Source organism: Peromyscus californicus, unplaced genomic scaffold (genome assembly GCF_007827085.1).
Source record: "Peromyscus californicus insignis strain IS unplaced genomic scaffold, ASM782708v3 Scaffold_11__1_contigs__length_118956290, whole genome shotgun sequence".
NCBI lineage: Eukaryota > Metazoa > Chordata > Mammalia > Rodentia > Cricetidae > Peromyscus > Peromyscus californicus.
This window is the reverse complement of record NW_026294402.1, coordinates 66,731,352-66,755,122: the sequence shown is the minus strand read 5'-3', so window position 1 is coordinate 66,755,122 and position 23,771 is coordinate 66,731,352. Positions and strand designations below refer to the sequence as shown.

The following is a 23,771-nucleotide window of genomic DNA, read 5'->3' as shown; positions in this document are numbered from 1 at the left end:
GCTCCTCTCTGTCTTTATCACACTAGTGTCCTTTACACCCATGTCAGATCTCAGGGCTGCTTTATTGATTTCTATTAGAAATGCCATAAACTTCTAAGACACACCCATGTGTCACATGTGTCTGGTTTGAAAGGGTTCACACTTGATTGAGGCAACTATTCCTTTTTCATGAAGTCTGATGAGATCCCCCAAAAGCTTTAAAACTTCATTTGTTTAGTGTGTATTTGTCACAACAGCTCTTCTGTGCTGAGCAGTTATCAAATAGTGGATACTTCTGCCCTGGGGGTTCCACCATCTAGCTTGTCTTTCAGCAATCACCTGTATAGTCCATCAGTTGCTAATGCTTTATCTGCAACCTTTTTGCAAGGATTTAATAAACGTTGCTCTGAACCACATTTGCTTGTGAGCAACTCACTCTCCCTCCTGTTTGTGTTGGATTATCTAAATGTTTGTATTGGGTTTTAAATAGAGTAGAGTAGGCAAGTGCTTGAAAACTACGACCATAATCCCTCAGCATCACTGAAGATGACAACTCAGGGAATCACTGGTACAAACCTTCATAAAAATTGATAGTAGCTGAAAATTCTTCATCTCTATGTCCTTCTGATATGTTTGATGTGTATGAATGGTGCATAGTCACCCTGTTCCTAAAACCAGGTATGTGCTCATCTTGTTCAAAACCCTAGAAGTGTATGTAGAGGATAAATATTCATGACACCAGATCTTGAAGAATTACAGCCTCCTGTGAAACACACAAAGGCTGGTTGTTGCTCATGTGATGGTAACGGGAACATTGTTCTTTCCTTAGCCAGCCATTCTCATATTCATTTATTACACCACCCTCAATTCTTTTTTTTTTTTTAATTTATTTTATGTGCATTGGTATGAAGATGTCAGATCTCCTGGAACTAGAGTTACAGACAGTTGTGAGCAGTCATGTAGGTGCTGGGAATTGAACCTGGGTCCTCTGGAAGAACAGCCAGTGCTCTTAACCGCTGAGCCATCTCTCCAGCCTTGCCTGCCTTCCCCCCACCCCCCACCCCCAATTCTTGAACTGTAATGAACACTTGGCCCCACTCTGAAGGCAACAGGGTACCAGTGTGAAGAAGTCCCAGACACGGTCTCCCTTCCCTTTTCAGCCCGTGGTACTTTAATTCTGATTTCACCAGCAATTTACTGTTAAAGCTAATGGAAGTCTGAGGGATCAGCAAAACTGCCAGGATTTATTCTTGTTCAGCACCTTTTCACTCCCACATGCATTAGAGCTGAAAGAAAGAGTTGTTCTTTTAAAACTTTTGAGAGTGGAAATACCTAGTTCAAATCCAAGCCATTAAAATGAGAAATGTTTCATTATTTGAAAAAAGTTAGAAAACCCTGCCTTTCACAAGTAGACCTTGTTCATTTGTAACCTGTGACTCTGCAGCAGTCCTCTGCAGGCACTTAGACCAGAAACAAGTCGGAGAGAACATCCAGGCTTGTCCATCTACCTATTAACTAACTCCTAACTATACAGTTATGAAGATAGTTCTGACTTTTTCACGTGTTCTGAGCTGTCTGTGGGATTCTTTACTGATTAGAGATGGATGAACTTAAGATACACTGACCTGCACCTGTGTTAGGGATTGCTTTAATCTCAGGAAGGCCTTTTCTTCTGTTTTCAGACGAAAAGGCTGAAGTCCAGAGCCTTTGTCTTAACAGCTCCTTTTCAAGACTCCTTGGAAAGCATTCAGATGCCCTTTGCCCAGTATCTCATCAGCTGCCGGTGCCTGTGCTGGTCCTTTGCAGTATCTTCTAAGCTTGATGTCGTCATGGCCTGGACTGTGGCTCCAGCATTTGAGATATTTGATAATATGTTCATTTAAGAAGGCTTGGTATACTTGCAGTCCTGAGCCCGGCAGTTTCTGTAAAGACATACTTTGTTTACCTGGCTTAGTAGGCCTAGTCTGGCCCCTTTTGGTTTACAGTGATGCTCCAGACTATATCTGACTAACCCCAACCTGGAGTCTCCTAGGGCAGACAGACCTAGAGCTAGTAGTCATCCTTCATCCCCCCCCCCCCCCAGCCTCCCTGCTTCGTGGTGCCACTTAGGAGGCAGAGGCATGCAGATCTCTGAGTTTGAGGCCAGCCTGGGCTACATAGTGAGACCCTGTCTCAAAAAAACCAAACATACAAAAAAGTTGTCATTTCTGTGAATGTTTTACTCATTACCGTTTAGTTTTAAATGATCCCTTTGTATCCATTAAGGCATTTTGAATCAGTCCATAAACTGATGTATATGACACTTGGCCCCCTATAGCATATGCTTATAACAGAAACAAAAAATTAAGTAAGAAACTGTCATAAGCAAGATACCTATGCTTACTTTTCCATTTCTTGTTTTTTAAAGATGTATTTACGTGGTTCATGTATATGCATTTAAATATGCACACCAGAAGAGGGCATCAGATCACATGACTCTACAGTTATAGACAGTTTTGTGCCACCCTGTGGGTCCTGAGGTTTGAACTCAGGGCCTCAAGAAGACCAGCCAGTGCTTTTAACTGCTGAGCTGTCTCTGCAGCCCCCACCTTTCTATTTCTTATGGTAGCCCCTATTCTTTTCACTTCTGAGAGACACCTGCATCACTCATCATATCTTGTCATCTTGGCTGTCTTCTGTAAAAAGTTTTAGCACCGTCCTTGCTATACCACAGCCACAGCAAGAACTCTGTCATCTTATTCTGTGTATATATCAGGGTAGGGAAGGAAGGAATGCCATGGTCATCTGTCTCCTTTGCATTCATGTGTTCCCTACAAAGGAATAGTTTTCTGAACTGGTAAATGTGAGGTGCAGCACAGATGTCTTTCCAGGTAGAAAGAGGGTATCACCTTCATATCAATTCAGTGTACCCTATCATAGCACGACCCATAAGAAGAACTTGATTGACAAATAATGGCACTTGCCAAGATTTATTTAAAGATTAACATGTTGATTTCAAGCAGACTAAACCCTAGAAGACTAAATAATAATCAAAAAATAAAATATAGGGCTGGAGAGATGGCTCAGAGGTTAAGAGCACTGCTTGCTCTTCCAAAGGTCCTGAGTTCAATTCCCAGCAACCACATGGTGGCTCACAACCATCTGTAATGAGATCTGGTGCCCTCTTCTGGCCTGCAGGGATATGTGCAGATAGAACATTGTATACATAATAAATAAATAAATCTTTAAAAAAATAAAAAATAAATAAAAAGGTTTTTAAAAAATAAAATAAGGGGCTGGAGAGATGGCTCAGTGGTTAAGAGCACTGGCTGCTCTTCCAGAGGTCCTGAGTTCAATTCCCAGCAACCACATGGTGGCTAACAACCATCCGTAATGAGATCTGGTGCCCTCTTCTGGCCTGCAGTCATATATGCAGGCAGAATACTATATATATAATAAATAATAAAATAAAATACAAAATGGTCACTAAGAATTCTGACATCTCATTTAATACTGAAGATTTAGTTCCAGCATATCATGGCTGCCTCTGTAAATTAGGAGATTTAATATAAAAATGAAATTACAGAGATTGATCACCCTCACAGAAAGAACAACAGCTGTTCGTTCAGCTTAAGACCCAACAGGCATTATTCTTGGCAGGAAGATAACCACAAGTTAAAGGCTAGCCTGGGTAACAGAGACCAGTCAGGCCTGAAGATCCAATCTCTGTGCCATTTGCCCGAGCCCTGTCCCCAGCCCCTCCTTCCACCTTCTTACATACTGATATCAATTCTCTCCTGCTATAGAGAGGAACCTCAACCCCAAAGCAGCCTGCCTTAAGAGAAGAGAAGAAGAAAAGGTCTCTGCTGCGTCAGCAGAGCCACCAACCACGCTGCCAGGAACCCATCCTGGGCTTAGTGAAACTACCAACCCTATGGGTCATCTGTAAACATCAGCCAGGTGCGTACGGGTCTGGAAAGGAAGTACAAGGGGATCACTTCATTTTAAAGTGGTTAGAACTGTGGAGCGGTTCTCTGGCAGGCGCTGGTGATTGTAAAGATCACATAATTTGGAATACAGTGATCTATGGGCCTTGCTGTTGTCTCATCAAAACCAGTGTCATTTTAGACCAAATTACTGTTCAGATCATTTGAATAGCCTGTGGCTCATAACGAAATGCCAGATCTTCTGAGTCAGCACGTGTGCTTTTCCCAAGAAGACAGTGTCACAGTGACTCCTTTCTCAGACTGTCTCTGCTCCTACCCGTACTCCACATCCTACTATTCCCAAGCACTGGGCCACTGTGGAGCAGTCTGCCAAGTCTGGCTCTGCTCTGCAGGATAGTTCCTGCACGTTTCTTTTGGCTCAGTGATACAGTGTAAAATGCAGTTTCTGTGCCACTGTAGTCGTGAATGTAACACCCTCTAGAACCACTAGATGGTTGATGAATGAATGTGAAGATGTTAGGTGATAGACCCAAAGTAGCCTTCTTTCTGGTGGGTGTTATTTACTGAAGGCTCAGTTGCAGAGTTAATATTTTGGAAGCTGATCAGTGTAAACTATAGTTAAATATTTTTAACAGCATTTTAGCTAGTAGCATGGGTTAAGAGTAGAACTGATAACTTCATTTTGGGGATTTTTGGTTATTTGAGACAGGACCTTACTATGTAATCCTCGCTGGCCTAGAACTCACTGTGTAGACCAGGCTGCCTTGAATTCACAGAGATCTGCCTGCCTCTACCTCCCAAGCTCTGGGATTGAGGGCATATGCTGCCACTTCCAGGCATAACTTATTCTTATAACCTGCCTTCAGTACTGTATAGTTACTTTCTTAAGTTCTTTAACAGATCTAAAATAGTAGAGACAAATGGATGGGAACAGTATAAGCAAGTGTTACAGTTCTGTGGGGAAAGGTAGCCTGACTGCTCAGGAAGTCATGCTATAACCTTGAGCTGCTAGGATAGCTCTGGCAGCTGGAGCTGGTGAATGTAAAGGTCACATAATTTGGAATACAGTGATCTGTATTGGAATAGTGGGACAGCTCAGCTCTGGAGGGAAAGGTATCTTGACTGTTGGGGGAGTCAGGCTATACCTGGAGTTGGGGTGCTGTGGGGGATGGTCTCCCCACAGGATATAGCAAACCTAGAGAGCCGCCATAGCTGAACTTTGCTCAGCTCCTTAAGGAGGCTTCCCAGCAGAGCTCTGCTTCTTTTGCTTCACTCTACTAAAAAGGAAACTTCTACAGAAATGTACCAATCACCACCTGCTCCATCTTGCTCAGCCCCCTAAGGGATATCTTAACAAGGTTCTTCTTCTCTGCACTGGTGAATGAAGAGCTTCATACCCAAGACTCTTTTGAGAAAGAGATTTCTTTGGGAAGGAGGAGTCCAGGAGAGCGGCTGCCTCTACCAGGGTGGGAAAGAACAGCCCACAACTGACCAGGCAAGGTGGTTTATATAGGGTTTCTTAGGGGCGGAGTTTCTCCAGGGAGATGATTTTCTCTTTAGGGATTGGTTAGTTTTTCCTGCTCAGGGAAAGAGATGACACTGATCTCAGAGCCAAACTGTTTTTCTTTCACTGACCTTTTTTAGCTTTTTGGCCCTAATTCTAAGGCCAGGGCATATTTCTTTCACTGGCTCTGATTCTAAGGACAAAGAGTGTTTCTTTGGCACTGGTTTCAGAGTCAGGGCATGTTTTTCTTGGTTCTGGGTTCAGGGATAAAGTGTTTCTTTCGCTGGTTCTGGGCTCCAGGATCAGAGTGGCTTTCTTTAGCTGGCCTCTTTTCCCTACAGTCAGGAACAATATCAAATGTAGTTTCCTTTGGTTAGCTCTGTGGCTATCTCATTTTTGAGATGAAAGTCTGGAATTTGATAGAATAGTAAGTAAGTAAACTGCTCTGTCAGTGTTGGATTTGGTTTATGTCACTACTACTCGGATCAAATTAGACTGCAGTTGAAAATGCATGTGAAGAAAAAAGACAGGAACTGATCTGTTTCATAAATAAGCGGTGTCTTCAGATAAAAGCATGCCATTGTTTCTCGGTGCAGAGGTGACTTTATAGTTGCTAGGTCTAGAAGAGCAGTAATAAGAAGTAACTTCATACAGAGCTCAAGTCCTGGGTCTCCTCCAGCCTATGAAAAGGATATTTACACTGGACAAGTCTGTCTTGTTCCCTCTGCTATTGTTGGTCTCTCTCAGTTTACTTCCTGATCTCATCCTGTTTTGCTTTCTGCTGCTTTGGAATCTCTAGCCTTATCTTTCTCTATACTGTGGAACTACTCTCACTGAGGGGTCCCTGAGAGGCTCAGTGGTTATACGTGCTTGCCATGCAAGCCTGCAACTTTTGTTCAATCCCCAGAATCTACATGGTGGAAGGAGAGAAGCAGCTCCTGCCAGTTGACCTTAGACCACATAGACACTCAGTGACAAAAGTGCTTCTGCGTGTATACTAGTAGTAGTAATAATTTAGGAAATATACCAGATATATCCAGCAATTTGCCACCAATGTAAAACCAAATAGCTTTTAATAGTTTTCTACCCCCTAGAGTATCACTGTTAACAGTATTGTCTATCATCTAATAAGGGAATGAAAGTGTAATTCTTTCTAAACTGTTCCATTATAAGTGATTTTATTAGAGTTTTTCAGTGTTACTAATACATATATTGTATTGGAAACATATGCATGTATAAAATTGGAACTAATAAAGTAATTTCTTAAATTCTTTAGATAAATATTTAGTGAGGACCTACTGTGGACCAGCAGCTGAGGCTTCAGAACTTTCTATTTAAAAGAAATGAGTATAAACAATCAAACCAACATGGTGGGCTGGGGCCAGCAATGAGGGAGTGCTGTGATCACAGTGCTGAACAGTCAGTTGGTAGAAGCTGAGGTCAGGTATTGCCAACTTACCTGTTCCCAAAATGGAAGTTTGCATAATTGGCCGGCTCTACTATTGTAGAAGCTCTTAATCACAAGCTCTCCTGTACACACACATCAGGTAAAACTCTTGCAATCACAAACTAGTTTCTTTCTTTGGAAGCTTCACTTTCCATAATTCCAGTTTCTTATAGCCAACAGTAGTCCATAAACAATTTGTAATGAAGGCTGGGTGTGGTGGCACATCCTTTTAATCCCAGTACTAGGAGGCAGAGGCAGTTGGAATCTCTATAAGTTCTAAGCTAGCCTGATCTTTATAGCAAATTCCAAGCCATGTCTCCAGAAAACACAAGTTATTTTTATATTTATTAAATTTATATTATTAAATTGCATTCCATCCTGCCCAGGAAGACACTTGCTCTGTCTAGTGTATCTACTCCATATACACTGCTCACCTGCTGCTCACTAAGTAGCCATTTGGTCATCTTATCCACTGTCATAAGTACTTGTTGAAGCAGTCCTTATCTTACTTAATAATGGCCCCAAAGCACAAACTTACATTACAATATATTGTTAGGAGTGTTCTATTTTATTATCATTGCCTGTATTTTACTATGCCTAACTTGTAAACTTTATCCTAAGCATTTATGTATAGGAAAAATACTATAGTGCAAGTAAGATTCAGTACTTTGCATAGTTTCAGGCATCCAGTGAGTATATTGGGCCATAGCTCCCTCTCATGAGGAGGGACTTCTGATAACCTTAAAAGAAAGAGACTCTTGTGTATGTCACTTGGACTAACAGTGCAAACCTAGATATAATGACCAGTAACTGGGATTTGGGAGAGTGGTGTTATTTTTAATAACTGTATGCTAACTGTCTTCCTCTCTCCCTGCCACAGTTCCAGTGTCATCAGTAGGCTAGATAGAAGGTGACCTCTCCTCATAAAGACTTGGACAACTCAGATTATCTGAAGACACAAACCTGACAGGAAGGAGAAGAAAAACAAAACACTTGAAGCAAGAAACTCAAATGTAATCCTATGATCAAAGCAACTGGTCAACACTTCCATCAGAAGTGAGGACAGGAGGCTCATCGAGAACGTCGGCCGTGAGGTGTTTGCAGCGCATCATTCTGCTGTGAGCAATGTGTCGCTTCTGCACAATCAGAGACTGTCTCATCTCTCCACTCAGCGTGGAAGTTGCCTTGTGCCTAAACTGAATTGACAAATGCATTGTAACTACAAATTTTATTTATTGTTATGGAACTGTGAGGTCTACATATAAAGGGAAAAGTTCATGTGGGAAGCTGATCCACACTCAGCTGATGCCAGCATTGTTCAAGCTGTTCACAAAGCAGTGGCAACCATTGGCCCTTAGCATTCCCGGCATACCTGTTAGTGTCTTAAAAAGGAAGGGAGTCCTTTGTTGCCCTCTCCGACCTTCGCCATATGAATAGTGTTTTCCATGAAATAGGAAAATATTACTTGGTATAGCATTTCTCTCTTGTTTTTCCACTCGTTTTTATTTTCTCTTGGTGGGTGTGATATTTGATCTGAGTCTGCACAGTTCATGGTCACAGTCCAGAGCCCTCCTTGTAGCCCGTGTGCTTTGTTCCGTGTCCACGGTGACAAGCAGACACCATCTGTGACCATAGCCTAGCTGAGATTTTGAAAGGGGAAATATTGTCCCCTGAATTTGCCCCAAATAAACATTGCTTTATTTCTAATCATCACTAAGACTTTTCAGGCTTCTAGGTTTCATAGTAAAGCTATCATAGCAAAAAGTGTAACTTACAAGGAAGAGTCTACTTTTTAGAAATTGCTTTGTTTTCCAAGCAGTAAGTACTACATAATATAGTACTTGTAAAGTGTTAGCTGTAAGTAAGCACAAAATGCATTCGATACAATACAAAGATGATTTTTCAGGCCATGATCATGGTGAGTGTAACAAAACCCAGTAGTCACTGGGACAGGCAGTGTAATGAATGCACACAACCACTCTGAGGCTAATTACCTATGGAATCCAAGAGCAATGGTCACATCTCCTTATCCTAGCCTTTACTTCTCTGTCCTTTGGGTGGCTGGTCAGTGGGGGAAGGGCAGGAGGGTGATTTAATCACCTGCAAACCGCCTGCCTCTGCCCAAGAGCCAGATCAACGCTGAGCTGTACTGTCAGTCCATCTTAGCATTATGAATTAAAGCACCTCTGTCTCTAATCCTTCAGAGCTGTATTTAAGACACAGTAATCACTTAACTTCCATGAAATCTGTCTTCCACCACAGCAGCCCTGGGAGAGACAAATATGCTGAACACAGTGATCTTGGCTAAGTGACTCCTTAGAGCCAGTATAAGTGGCAGTCTGCACACGGAAGAAAAACCCCAAGTCGTTCTGTAACTTAGAGACTCCGGAGAATTTGAAAGAACAAAAACTATTTCAACAGCACTTCAGATCCTCCATCAGGACTATTTCTAACGAGTCAGTCTTTGGTAAATTTAGTGGACTTAATTTGTATACTTTAATTTGCATATGTTCTCCAGTTCCATCAGACTCTATCTGTGGCCTTGTTCTTCATTTCAGTGTTAATCGGCTAAAACAGAAGTTGTTGCTTATGATGTGTGAGTGAACATAAGCCACTGCCTGGCCTTTTTTCTTCAGAGCTTGTTGTCTTTTTCGCTATATTAGACTTTGCAGTATGCCCAGAAGCTTTCCTTCATAAAATAGAAAGAAAAAAACATTTGGCTTATTTTTCACTGTAGCTAGTCTTTTATACAATAATCTTGTAAGAAAATTTCTTGAATTCTAAATATTACTCTTTCTAGATTTTTGAAATCAAAAATTTTCAGTAAAAAGTTTCTTACTTTATTTTATTATATTAGGTAGTTAAAGAAAATGTAGGGTTATTTACCATAACCTGTTCATTAATATCAGAAATTTACAGTAGCATTTTAAGGCATAGGAGGTTCTAGCGTACCGTGTAGTTCCTATGGAGTATTGTGAGAGCAGTTGTTGGAGATGAGCTGCTTTTCATCTTGTTCTCCAGTTCCCATTGTTGGTTTATTGCAGCTTTGTATCCTGTGTCAAATTCAAGGTATTATTGATAAACTTTTCAACCAGCAGCAAGAAGTTCAAATTTTTTTTCTGTCACTGTAACAGAAAACACAGTATGTATATAACATTTATGTAGCAATAAATGTGCCATCCTTTTTTTAACATAGTAAACTAGTGAGTTTTTTACACTCCTGTTTCCCACAGAATAATGTATTTTGTTTTCTGTACCTCCTTCCCCCAAGTAAGACTCCTGTCTTCACTAACTGTGACCCCGCAGGACAGATTGGGCTGGGAGAGCTAAGAGGGCACCCCAACCCTGGTTCTCCTCTTGCCCTACTGTGCTGGCTCCTTAAGTCTTCCTGAAGGTGGAACAAACAGAAGTCCACAGCAGCAAAGAAAACCTCCTCTTGCAGATGTAGAGAAGAATGAAGACGATGGGAAAGGACTTCCGATGAGGGTTTTTAAATTAACAGCTCTTAAAGCACCTTCACAATTTTTTCTGTCTCTCTTCTCTCACCTACAACCAAAAATAAATAAGCAATCGAACCTGCCATGATGGGGGGTGGCAATATTATGAAAAACTCTTTCATCCGTTTTTAACACCACATCCATGTATGCATGTATACATGCATGCATTGAATTTGTGTGAAGACTTCATGGGAAGCCTGAGATAGGGACCATCTGGAGGTCCTTTGCATGAAGAAGGCAGACTGAGTCCTCGGGACCCTGACAAACCCTTCTTTTGGTGGGTTTTGAACTTTGGTGTTGATGTGAGACCCAACAGATCATTTTACTTCTTGTGTGATTTGATAAATATAAACTTAGTAGTTTGGTTTTATACAAAATGATAAACTAAAAAAACTCCATGCAGGAAGAAAAGATCTGATGTTAGAAGTGAAATGAGATCTAGAGAGCTAGTCACCTTATCTCATTAACAGGTTCATAAGAATGAGCCCAGAAAAATCCTGTGTCCAGGAGCACTTACAACTGGTCAAGACTTAAAACTTTTCCTACAGAAACCCTACCTGCCTTCAGTTCTTTTCCCTCTGTACAACTTCTAAGGGCTTCAACTCAGTAGTTTCATTTTCTTTATGTATTTCCACTAATTTCTCTCTAGTTAATGAATTTTTTTTCCTTCCTTAGAAACTCAATTATTTTAAACAGACATTACATAAGCGGTGGCGTGTGTGTGTGTGTGTGTGTGTGTGTGTGTGTGTGTGTGTGTGTGTTTAGCTAAAGAGTGTTAGTTTTGGCATCAGTCAGTTGATTCAAACCCAAGCTCAACATCTAATTAACTCCATTTCCTTGTCTGGAAAATGGAGATCTGTACAAGAATTATGTAAGTATTGAATGAAACAATGTATGGAAAGCTCTACCATGGTTCCTATCACATAGTAAGTACTCAATAAATTATGGATATTTTTAAAATAAATAGTATTTTAACCAGTTCCTGGGTGATTCCTCTTCAGCCACACTGTGGGAAATAACTTCTAACCCCAGGAGATAGCAAGCTGTATCTGCGGGAGCCACGTCTTCTGCATTCCTCCAGTGAGAGGTGGCACTGCTTTCCAGTTCCTGTTGTTGGTGTATTAAAGATTTGTTGTTTGGGGGTTTTCAAAATAAGGTCTCTCTGTGTAGCCCTGGCAGTCCTAGAATTCACTTTGTAGACCAGGCTGGCCTCAGACTCGGAGATCTACCTGCTTCTGCCTCTAGAGTGCTGGAATTAAAGACTTGGACCACTAGCCTGGCAGTGATGGTACATGCCTTTAATTCCAAGCACTTGGCAGTGGTGGTGCATGCCTTAAATCCCAAGCACTTGGAAGGTAGAAGCAGGTGGATCTCTGTGAGTTCAAGGCCTGCCTGGTCTACTGTTCTACAAAGTAAGTTCCAGGATTGCTAGGGCTACACACAGAGAAACCCTGTCTCGAAAAATCTAAAAAAAAAAAAGGTGTGCTACTACACCAGTTAAAGATTTATTTTTTTTAAACCTTCACATTCCAGTAGAATGAACCTGTAGGCTTTGCCCAGTACCATTGTGGGTGGGTAGTGCTGCCAGTGTGGATTCCAGGAAACATACCAGGAGCAAGTTCAGAGTATTAAAGGACTTACTGGAAGGAGGGAGTAGGCAAGGATGGCCTTCGGGCCCTGATGCAGACCTGACAAATTAGAAGAGTGAGCAAGGAAGAGGGTAGACTGTCACGAATGGTCACTTGGCTCCTAGAAAGGCATGCACAACCCTGCAGTGGTTAGCAGCAGAGAGCTGTGCCTATTGTAGAACTGGGTGTTCAAATCTCAGGCCTTGAACGCTGCAACAAGATGTTACAGCAAGCGACACCGCCAACAGCAGCTTCCCAAAATGGTAACCTTAAATGGCCTTGACGGTAAACTACTGTGGCTTCCAACAGCTCCTGTACAATTAGCAGAACAAAACCAAGGCCTTCTGAAGTCATTGAGAAGGAAGTGAAGGGTAGCGGTGCTTTTCCTTCAGGCTCTCCGCAGCCGGTGGACCTACACTTCAGAAGAATGAGACCTGTACTTCCAAGAGCTCTGGTGAGTAATTCTAGGTACAACCAAACCCCTGTGGGTGCTGTGCATGGTGTTCTGGAGTCCTTCACAGGACTTGATGATCCTCTCTGCCTGGTAGAGAGTGGACAGTGCATGTCTTTGGGGCCACCTGTGCAAAGCCTATTATTTCTTCGTTTGGGTGTTTCCCTGTGAGTGCCCTCAGTCCTACAATTCTGCTGGACTCTTGAGCATAGTCATTGGAAAGTCCACTCTAATCTACAATGTGTCCATAAGGGCTCAGTCACAACCAGCAGCACCATACGAAACAGATGTGGTGGTGCGCCTGAGGAGGTAGAAGCAGGAGGATCCAAAGTTCAAGGTCATCTTCAGTTTACACTGAGTTTGAGGCCAGCCTAGTGTATGTGACACCCTATCTCAAAAGAAGTTGCAGGTCACAAATGAACATAAAAGATATCTATGTTTCTATCTACTAACAGTTATGTAAGGCAAAGTTCTCACAGCAGCTACAAATTGCTGCCTAGGGTATATGGCCCAAAGCTGAAAGACATTGAAGAGGCACAAGAAAATACCATGTTTGGTGTTTGAGAAAACTAATATTGTTAGCACATACTGCTCAAAGCAAGCTATAGGATCGATGCAATCAATCCCTGTCAAAATTCCAAAGATGTTTTCCAGAAATTTAAAAAAAAAAAAACTTAAAAATTGAATGGAACCAATAACCAAAGCAGTCATGGGCTGGTGAGATGGCTTAGTGGTTAAGTTTCAAGCTAAGTTCAGGCCCCAGGACCCATGTGGTAGAACTAAACCACTCCTTCAAGTTGTCCTCTGACTTGCACGTGCACCTACACACATACACACACCAATTATAAAATTTTAAAGTGTAATACTGTGGGGGATTTTGTCTTTTGAGATGGGGTTTCTCTGTGAAACAGTTCTGGCTGTTCAGGAACTCACTCTGTAGACCAGGCTGGCTTCAAATTCACAGAGATCCACTGGCCTCTGCCCCCTGAGTGCTAGGATTAAAGGCGTGCGCCACCACAGCCCAGCTAGTAACTGTGTTTTTAAACAGTTTTCCTATACTTTGTAATGTAATTTTAAAATGTAATGTAGTCTATGGAACACAAAAGATCCCTGACAACCAGAGTGATTGATCTTAAACAGAAAGAACCAATGTGGAACCATCACAACTCAAAATGTACCACAAAACCATAGTAGTGAAAATAGAATGTTATGACAAACACATAGACCCTATCTCAAAATAAAGGGTCTGGAGAGATGGCTCAGTGGTTAAGTATTGACTGTTCTTCTAGAGGACCCAAGTTTGATTACCAGCACTCACAGGGCAACTCACAATTGTCTAACTCTAATTCTATGGGATCTGATGCCCTCTTCTGGCCTTCTTGGGCACTGCACACATGGTGCATAGATAAACATGCAGGCAAAACACCCATGCACACAAAAATGAAAAACTTAAAAAAAAAAAAAATAACAATAAAGAATGCCAGCCAGGCATGGTAGTTGTGCTTCTATCAGTTACATTGCTTGGGAGACTAAGACAGGATTGGCAAGTTTTATTTGGGTGTTTGTTTGTGTCGTAGTGTGTACTTGGGTACAGGTGTCCTTGGGGAACAGGGGAAATGGATCCACTGGAGTTGGAGTTAGAGGCAGTTGTAAACTCCAACATGGGCGCTGGAAACCATCCTTGAGTCCTTTGAGGAGCAGGAAATGCTCTTAACCACTGAGTCATCTCTAGCCTGAGACTCATTTCTTTGTTTTGTTGTTGTTTTGACACCTTAAACTGCATAGCCTTGGCTAGCCTGGAACTCACTGTGTAGACCAGGCTGGCCTCCAAGTCATGGAGATGCTCCTGCCTCTGCCTCTTCCTCTCAACTGCTGAGAATAAGAGTGTGCACTAACACAACTAGCAGCCCCCATTTTCAAAACAAAAAGCTCAGCAATCGAATGCAGGCTTAGCATGTTCAAGGTTAGGAGTGGGGGAAAAAATAAGAACTATTCTGTCATATGATCTCACAATCCCATTCCTGGATATTCATCTAAAGAAAATAAAATTTGTGCATGAAAGAGACATCTGCCCATGTTAGCACTGTTTACAACAGCCAAGAGATGCAAAACCTAAATGTCCAACAAATGAATAAAGGAAATGTGTCACATAGACTCAGCAGAGCACTCGGCTTAACAAAGGAGAAGTTATCCAAAAACCTATAATATGCAGTCTAAAAAAGCCGAACTCAGAAGCAAATATAGAATGGTGAAATAATGATTATCAGGGTGGGAGAGCTATTAGCCAGAGGGTCCAGAATTTCAGATGAGAGTAATAAGCTCAAGGGGCCTACTAATATGTAACATGCTAAGGGCTGGAGAGACAGCTCAGCAGTTAAGGGCACTGACTGCTCTTCCAGAGATTCTGAGTTCAGTGCCGAACAACCACATGGTGGCTCACAACAACTTATAATGAGATCTGGTGCCCTCTTCTGGACTGTAGGTATACATGGAAGCAGAACACTATACATAATAAATCTTTAAGAAAATATGTAACATGCTAAATAGCTAATAGCAGTGTGTCGTGTTATTTATTAGCATTACAAAGAAATGGGCTTCGGGCTGGTGTGATGTCTGACGAGAGAGCTTGCCTACTGATGAGTTCAAACCTGGAACCCACACAGGAGAGAACTGGCTTCCACACATTGTCCTCTTAGAGTTAGCAGGTGTGCTCTGGTGCTTCTCCATACCCCCAAAGTTTGTTTTTTTTTTTTAATTTAAAAATAAGTTTCAAGCCAGGAGGTGGTGGCACACACCTTTAATCCCAGCACTCGGGTAGCAGAGGCAGGTGGATCTCTGAGTTCAAGGTCAGCCTAGTCTACATAGCTAGTTTCAGGACAGCCAGGGCTACATGGAGAAACCCTGTCTTGAAAAACCATAAATAGTAAATAAGTTTCATTGTGATATTCTCATACATATATATCATTATATTGTTCTCACCGCCCACTGCTCTCCCTGACCCTCAGCCTCCAAAATCCCCCATTCTTTCATGTTTCCAGTACCTTCTCTTGTTCCCCCTCACCCTTCCTTTAGACCTCTTCCTGCCTTCTCATAGTCTGCTTTTTACTCTCATGACCCTACACACACACACACACACACACATCTAGACTCAAGAGAAAACTCCAATTTGTGTTTCTGTCTCTGGCTTATTTTACTTGACATGACCTTTTTTTTTTCTGCAAGTGTTGCAATTTTTCTCTTTTTCAGAGCTGAATAAAATTCCATTATATGTATCTACTACATGATCTTTATCACATATGTATATGCTACATGGTCTATCATATATGTCTCTACTACATGGTCTGTATCACATTGTGTATACTACATGGTCTTTATCACATTATATGTATATGCTACCTGGTCTTTATCACATATGTATATACTACATGGTCCTTATCACATATGTGTATCCTATGTGGTCTTTATCACATTATATGTATCTACCACATGGTCTTTATCACATTATGTATATACTACATGGTCCTTATCACATATGTATATACTACATGGTCCTTATCACATATGTGTACACTACATGGTCTTTATCACATTATATGTATCTGCTACATGGTCTGTATCACATGAATATACTACATGGTCTTTATCATATTATATGTATCTACCACATGGTCTTTATCACTTATGTATATGCTACATGATCTTTATCACATGTATATACTACATGGTCTTTATCACATATGTATCTACTACATGGTCTTTACCACATATGTATATACTATATGGTCTTTATCAGTTCAGATGCTTTGTTGCTGTCATTGCATTTGACATGGGGTCTCATAACCTAGACTGGCCTAGAACGTGCTATGTAGTCAAGGCTAGCCTTGGACTCTTGGTTCTCCTGCCTCAGCCTCCCCAGTGCTGAGATTACAAGCATCTCCTCCCTCTTAACTTTTCATTTGTTTTTGTTGTTGGTTTGGTTTTGTTTCATTTTGTTGTTTTGGGGTTTTGGGGGGGGTTGTTTTTGTTTTGGGGGAGTTGGTTTTCCTAGATAGAGTTTCTCTGTGTAGCCCTGACTGTACTGGAACTAGCTCTGTAGACCAAGCTGGCTGAAACTCAGAAATCCACCTGCCTCTGCCTCCTGTGTGTGCTGGAATTAAAGGCATGTACCACCACCTCATTCATCTGTTGATGGACATCTAATCTAGTTCTTAGCTATTGTGAATGGTGCAGCAATGAACAGAAATACATATCTCTGGGGTATGGCATATGGATTTCTAGGTATTCTTACTATAAAAAATAAGCAGATTGGGCTAGAGAGATGGCTCAGCAGTTAAGAGCACTGACTGCTCTTCCAGAGGTCCTTACCTTAGTTCAATTCCCAGCACCCACATGGTGCCTCACAACCATCTGTAATGAGATCTGGTGCCCTCTTTTGGCCTGCAAGCAGAACACTGTATACATAAGAAATAAATAGGTCTTTAAAAAAAATTAAGATAGGGGGCTGGAGAGATGGTTCAGTGGTTAAGAGCACTGGCTGCTCTTCCAGAGGTTCTGAGTTCAATTCCCAGCACCCACATGGTGGCTCACAACCATCTGTAATGAGAACTGGTTCCCTCTTCTGGAGAGTAGGCATACATGCAGACAGAACACTGTACACATAATAAATACATTTAAAAAAAAAAAAATTAAGATAGCCGGGCGGTGGTGGCGCACGCCTTTAATCCCAGCACTTGGGAGGCAGAGCCAGGCGGATCTCTGTGAGTTCAAGGCCAGCCTGGGCTACCGAGTGAGTTCCAGGAAAGCTACACAGAGAAACCCTGTCTCGGAAAAAAAAAAAAAAAATTAAGATAATAGTTAAAAAAAAAAAGCACATGGGCTGGGCAACAGTGGCACACATGTTTAATACCAGCACTTGGGAGGCAGAGACAGGCGGATCTCTGTGAGTTCGAGGCCAGCCTGGTCTACAGAGTGTGTTCCAGGACAGGCTCCAAAGCTACGCAGAGAAACCCAGTCTCACAAAAGAAAAACAAAAAATAAATAAGCATATGAAATAATATGCTAATGTAGCACAAATTCTAATTGGTCTTAAAATAAACCCGGAGTCAGATATAGGAGTAAATGCTGAAAGATAGAAAGATGAAGGAGCAAGCCACAGCCACCTCTTACCTCACCAACTCCTCAGCCTGAAAGGGCCCAGCTCCTGTCTCCACTCCACATTATCACTTCCTCTCTCTGCCCAGCCACATCACATCCTGTTTCCTCCTCCCAAGTGCTGGGATTAAAGATGTGTGTCTCCCAAGTACTTTGATCAAAGGCATGAGATCCCAAGTGCTTGGGATTAAAGGTGTGTGCCACCATTGCCTGGCCTCTGTGGTTAACTAGGGCAAGCTCCACACTCTCATCTCCAGGCAAGCTTTATGTTAGAGCACAAACAAAATATCACTACATGCTAATTAGCTCAATTGAGTCATTCTATAATGTATGAATATTTCAAAGCATTATGTTATATGTAATAATTATGTACAAATTTAACTTGTCAATTAAAACGTTTAAACATCTTTATGCTGATGCTGGATCTGGCTCCTATCAGTCTTAAGTCAGCCTGGTTTCCTGCAGTCTGTACCTTTCAGTTCTTAGATTTCTGACTTCCTCATAGTTGAGAAACATGGTGTGTTTCCCTCCAGAGGCAAAAGCCACTTTCAAGTCTCCGGAGATTTAACCTGGAGATCCCCCAAGTAATAGCAAGATTCTCAGGAAGCTTTAACCAGACTGTTCTCTTGTTCTCAGGGCAGGTCTGTGTGTTCATTCATCTCTGGCCTTCTGCAGCCATGATCCTTGTTGGACTAATGTGACAGCCCTGGAGAAGGCTGGTGGCAGGGCCTCTTAGCCTACAGCAAGGATCACTTGGTTCTGGCCAACTCTCATGTTTTGTCCCTCATCTTCCTAGTATTCCTATTGATCGCCCTCATGGATGGTGCCTCTGGCAGCCCAGTTAATGAAGGTATGCTCCCGTCCCCCCACCTCTGATCTCCAGGGCCTTGGACATCCGATAGCTTTGTCTTGTGGGGCCCACCTTGCAATAGAGTAGCCATGAAAACAGGTTCCCCAGAGACTCATTCCCTACCCTGCCCCCAGACCAGTTCTCTCAACTCCTCTCTTATCAGGCTAGGTGCCCTGCCCCTTGGCCTCCATCCAAGCCTCCAGGCCATCTTGCCTTGTCCTCATTAAAGCCTGAAATGAGCGGGTGTGCTTTCAGACTCTGAGCAGCAGGGTATTGATCAACACTGATAGAAGGAGTAGCTTGATCCTCCCCGAACTGCAGAGATTAATTAGCTTGATTCCCAAGCATAATTCTTAATTAGGCACAGGAAGAAAGGGAAAAACACAAAGGGACTATTCTTCCCCCAAGGACTGCTGACCTTCTGTCCAGGGCGAAGAGGGAGGCGCAGGAAGTGGGAGGCTGAAGCAGGTAAGCACGTACCGGCACCTCAACGCTTCCTGCTGGGTCCAAACCTGTACAGTTCATGTGGACACGTGTGCTTCTCTTGTTTGTTCCCCCTGATGCACAGAGAGGCCGAATCAAGGCCTGAGTTTGTTCCCCTGATGCACAGAGAGGCGGAATCAAGGCCTGAGTTTGTTCCCCTGATGCACAGAGAGGCCGAATCAAGGCCTGAGCTTTGAAGTTCCTGCCCTCGGCTGTGCATATCTATTGCAAACGCAGCTGCACTGGCTTCTGGTAGAAAAGCTAGGTTGGGAGAGGTCAGTGTCCTGAAACTTGACTAAAAACACCAAAGGAATGCTTTCTGCAGCCAAGAAGCAGGGGTTACCTTGTATTCCTGACATTTTCTAGAACTTTTGAGCCATGGCCCCACTAGTTCTTTACTGATAGTGGGGAGGGCAACTGAGTTAGAAAGAGGCTATGATTTTAGCAAGTGTGAGAAATACCCATCAGCCTGCCTGACCCTGAGCTTCAGGATAGGGTTAGAATTATTGAGGAAGTGCACAGGCACAGAGTAGGTTCTTGAAGCATAGTAGGGGCTTCCAATCCTCCCCACTAAAGGTGGCAAGCCAAGGAAGCAGCTTCTCAGAAAATGAGTTACAGGCGGCTCATTCACCAGCACACAGGTAAGAAAACGTGTGTGAGGGATGTGTTGACCCAGGATTTCTGAAATCAAGTCACATGATGAGCATAGATGAACTGTAAGAACTGCAGGCAATGTGACCTGGGGAAGACAGAGGACTTGGCTGCCAGACCAGGGTCAGAGTGGGCTGCCTGGAAGAACTGCCAACCTGAGTCCTGCGTGACATTCTGTTCAGGAAGCAGTGGCTTATGGATGTGTTAAGGACCACTGGAAGTCCTTGACATGGGTGGGAAGTCAGACCACAATGCCCTGCCCCATGACCAACCACCACTCACACCCCCACTAAAATATGTCTCCCATCCAGCTCTTTTAAGCCTCTGCAGGACATTCCGATCCAAACAACCAGTTATAGGCCAACTCCTGAGGCAGTGTGGACCCTGACCAGCTGGACACATTTGATACGTTCAGAAACCATTAGATGTGACTGTGGGGCTGTTTTTTCTACAAGGTCTTGTCTTGAACAGGTATGTATTGACGTCTGAAGACCTCATGGTAGGATGTGTGGCACCCACGTATGGTGTGGTGTCGGGAGCCCGTAGGAGAGGTCTAAATGAAACTGGACTGGCTGTTGTCCCTTGTTAAGCTGGGTGGAGTCATTGTACACTACTTTGGAAAATGCGTGAGATGTCCTTTACAGGAAGTGGTGGAGGGACGTGCTTAAACAGGAAAGCTCTGCGTTCATCCTGACTTGGTCCTGAGGGGAGGAGACACTGGTTTCTGCCCAGCCAGATCAATAAGCCTGTGAGGAGACAGATAACTCCATGGGGAGCAGCTCAAATCACAGTCTCCGAGGAACCAGCCTGTAGCATGGAGACCTCAGGGCAGGAGACAGGAGCATAGCACAAGGGGCATAGGGACATCAGTCTGGAAAGGGCCATCGGGCCAGGAGAGGGGCCTCAGCACAGGTTAGCACTCGCCGTAGATGGGCCACAGGAGCTCATCTCTCCCCTCCATGGGGACCTGCTCCAGGATTAGCTCTGTCTGAAGGAAGATCGCCTAGTGTGATCCTAAAAATAGCAGATGACCCAGCTAGAGCTGTACCTATTGTCACTCAGGACAAAGAAATGACAGGTACCCTGAGTCCCAGAGTTCCCTCTGGTCTCTCCAAGGCTGAGGTTGAGGACAAGGTCAACATCCACCTAAACCTCCAGCTTTCTGCAGAGGAAGGGCTGTGTCCAGGGAGCCACAGGCCTGTGGGAAGACCATGGGATGACATGTCCAGATCTGCCCAAGGAGGCAGAGAGGCTGCCAACCCACAGCATGTGGGAGAGTGCTTTCTGCAAGGACCTGGATGATGTTAGGAGCTTGGGGGCCTGGGAAGGCCAAATGTTTAATATTTGGAAAAGAGGCTGTCTAAACAAAGCAATTAGGAGGCTCCTTTGTAGTGCTATGAAAGAGATGGATTGGCTCTTCCAACATCAAAGGGAGGCTGATACAATGGGGACTAGCCAGGCCAAGGCCTCTGGTGGAGGAGGGGATCCCTGCCCCCGACAGAGCAGGCCACAGAGTGCTTTGAAGCCCCCCAATAAAACTTGTTTTCAATCACTTCCAAAACATGTCCTAAAACTTCCCGCAGAGGAAGGTTATCATTCCCTAAAAACACTTTTCAAAAAGAACATTTGCCACCAAAACAGAGACCCACTTGGGGTTCACCCTTCACTGTTTGCAGTGGGAGATACAGAGTGTGGACTGTCCCCTTCTTCAGGGGGACTGACTGAGAGGAGCCCACCCCCTACCCCCATGAGTAAGCTGGGTTAGCAAACTGGGAGAGTTCTGTTTATTGGCTGAGTGACCTGACAAGTCAGTGAGTGACTGAGTAGAAGGTGGGAGATCAGCAGCAAGATGGCCCTTGGGTTAAGTCCCCTCCCTGATGGTGTGAGTTCAACCCCTAGGCCCCACAGTGGAAGGAGAGAACCGACTTCTACAAGCTGTCCTGTAATCTCCACATATGCCACCGTGTGTGTGTGTGTGTGTGTGTGTGTGTGTGTGTGTGTGTGTGTGTGTGTGTGTATCTGTGTGTCTGTGTATGCATGTGTGCGTGCGCATGTACATGCAGCTACACACACACACACTGTGATAAAAAGAAAACATTTTTCATGGAAATGGCAGTCCCTCATCACATGGGTGAGCAGGGTAAGTCCAATGGTTCTGGGTGAAGGGTAGTCACAGAAAAGGAATGAGGAAGATCATGTGGATGGGTTCTGGTGGGCCCAAGCACTAAGACATGATGCAAGGAGCCTGTCCCAAAACCCAGACTGGCCTGGAATCTGCTGTAGTCTATGACCCTTTGATGCCACCGCCTCCAGACCCTGCAGTCCAGGCCAGCCTGTTTGAATGCAGGTTGACATTACAGATTCGCTCAAATTCGGTGATTTTTACTTCTCAAACCTACACTTTGAAGAGGTTATAGGTAAAAATGAGATGATCTTGGCATTTCCTGGTGAAGCGTTCTAGAAAAAGAAAAGTACATGGGAGCCAGACATGGTAGCCCAGGCTGCACAGTGGCGGCACTGAGGAGGCTGAGGCAGAAGGCTCTTCAGTTAGGGCTAGCCTGGACTAGCTTTCCAAAGGGAGGTTTATTTCAAAAACAAAACAAAGTGAGCACATGGTAGATGAAATAAAAAATTAGGACACTGATATTAACTATGAAAATAAATGGTAATGCATCTCACGGTCCCCGGCAGCCTGAGCCAGCAACCTCCTCTTCCTTAGTCCTCTCCGCCCCTCTCCTACAGCCTGCCAGAGAAACAAAACAGCAGGCTGGAATGCCCAGATTTACTTCACGGAGCTGGCTCTTACCGTCTTGAGGGTTGGCACGTCCAAAGTCTATATGGGCTATGCTGGCTCTCTGGAGGACAGGGATAAGCTGATGCCATCACATCACACATACTCAGGCTTCTATCTTGCTTGCAGGAAGCAGGTCAGGATTTGTTCTATCCAGGACTTCAACTGGTCCGATGAGGCCTACCTACATTGTGGGAAAGCAAGCGGCTTTACTCCAAAGCTATCACCATCCCATAATGTACCCCAGAAACATCCAGAGTGTCATTTGATCACGGAGCCCTGCTAAGTTGACGTTAACCATTCTCTTCCTGCCTATACTCAACACAGCAACCAGGAAAATACTATTAAAATGAACGACTGTCAACGGGCTGATACTGTAGTTCAGCTGGTAGAGTGCTTGCCTAGCAAACCAGAAGCCCTGGCTTCCACCCCCAACACCACATAAAACCGGGTGTGGGGGCTGGAGAGATGGCTCAGAGGTGAAGAGCACGGGCTGCTCTTCCAGAGGTCCTGAGTTCAATTCCCAGCAACCACATGGTGACTCACAACCACTTATAATGAGATCTGGTACCCTCTTCTGGCCAGCAGGCAGACATGCAGGTGGAACACTATGTACTTAATAAATAAAACAACAACAACAAAACATGTGGTGGTACACATCTCTAATCCCATCACTCAGGAAGTAGAGGCAGGAGCATCTGAAATGAAAGGTCATCCTCAGTTACCAGTTACAAGTGAATGCAAGGTCAGCCTGGGTTCCTGGGCTCCTGAGCCCATGTCTTAGACACGGCCTGTGAGTATGAAAGAGCTGTCACTTGTCACTACAGAATGGGAGGTGTGCCCGGTACAACCTGTTCCACAAAAGAAGGTTGACCATATGGGTAGGGTCTGGCCATCTTGCCCCACTGCAGAGTACCTTTATGCTGTCCACACTGGACAAGGGAACTAAACAGCAGTTAGTTCTTCCAGGCAGGAGCACTCACACTTGTAATTGGAAAGTCTGTAAAGAGTTTCTTATCTGTGAAATGGGAATGATGGGAATGGTGGAAATCACCCAGTAAGGGCTAACATCAGGATAGAGGCCACCAGAAAACTTGTCAAACTCTTGGCATGCGCCATTCATTAAACTCTGGCCCAAGTAGCACATAGCTATTAATACTTGTGCTTCCGTGTCCAATGACAACCCCAGATCCCCAGGAGGGGCTCAACATGGGCCAGTCTGGCCCTTGGGAGGAGAAAGTCTGCAGACCCAGGGCCAGAGCCATCAAAGGTTAGAACTGAACTGGCAGAGTAAGGAGCAACAGAGAACTCTGGACTGACCAGGAGTCCAGTACTGAATTCCAGATTCAGGTTTTGGGTATTTGTGTTTTGCCCACTGGCTGCGGGATCCTGGACATGCTCCTTCACTTCTCT

At 43.7% G+C, this 23,771-nt stretch overlaps 1 protein-coding gene across 7 annotated transcripts in view; it reads left to right on the top strand.

The window, feature by feature from the left end:
• Tcf12 (transcription factor 12) overlaps positions 1–10,047 on the top strand; it is a 282,155-nt gene extending 272,108 nt beyond the window's left edge. For all 7 annotated transcript variants that reach the window (XM_052713833.1, XM_052713826.1, XM_052713818.1 and 4 more), the window contains 2 exons: positions 3,765–3,918; positions 7,737–10,047. In XM_052713833.1, the coding sequence (XP_052569793.1) occupies positions 3,765–3,907 (143 nt within the window). In that variant the 3' untranslated portion in view covers positions 3,908–3,918; positions 7,737–10,047. The remainder of the gene's footprint in view (positions 1–3,764; positions 3,919–7,736) is intronic.
• The last annotated feature ends 13,724 nt before the right edge of the window (positions 10,048–23,771 follow it).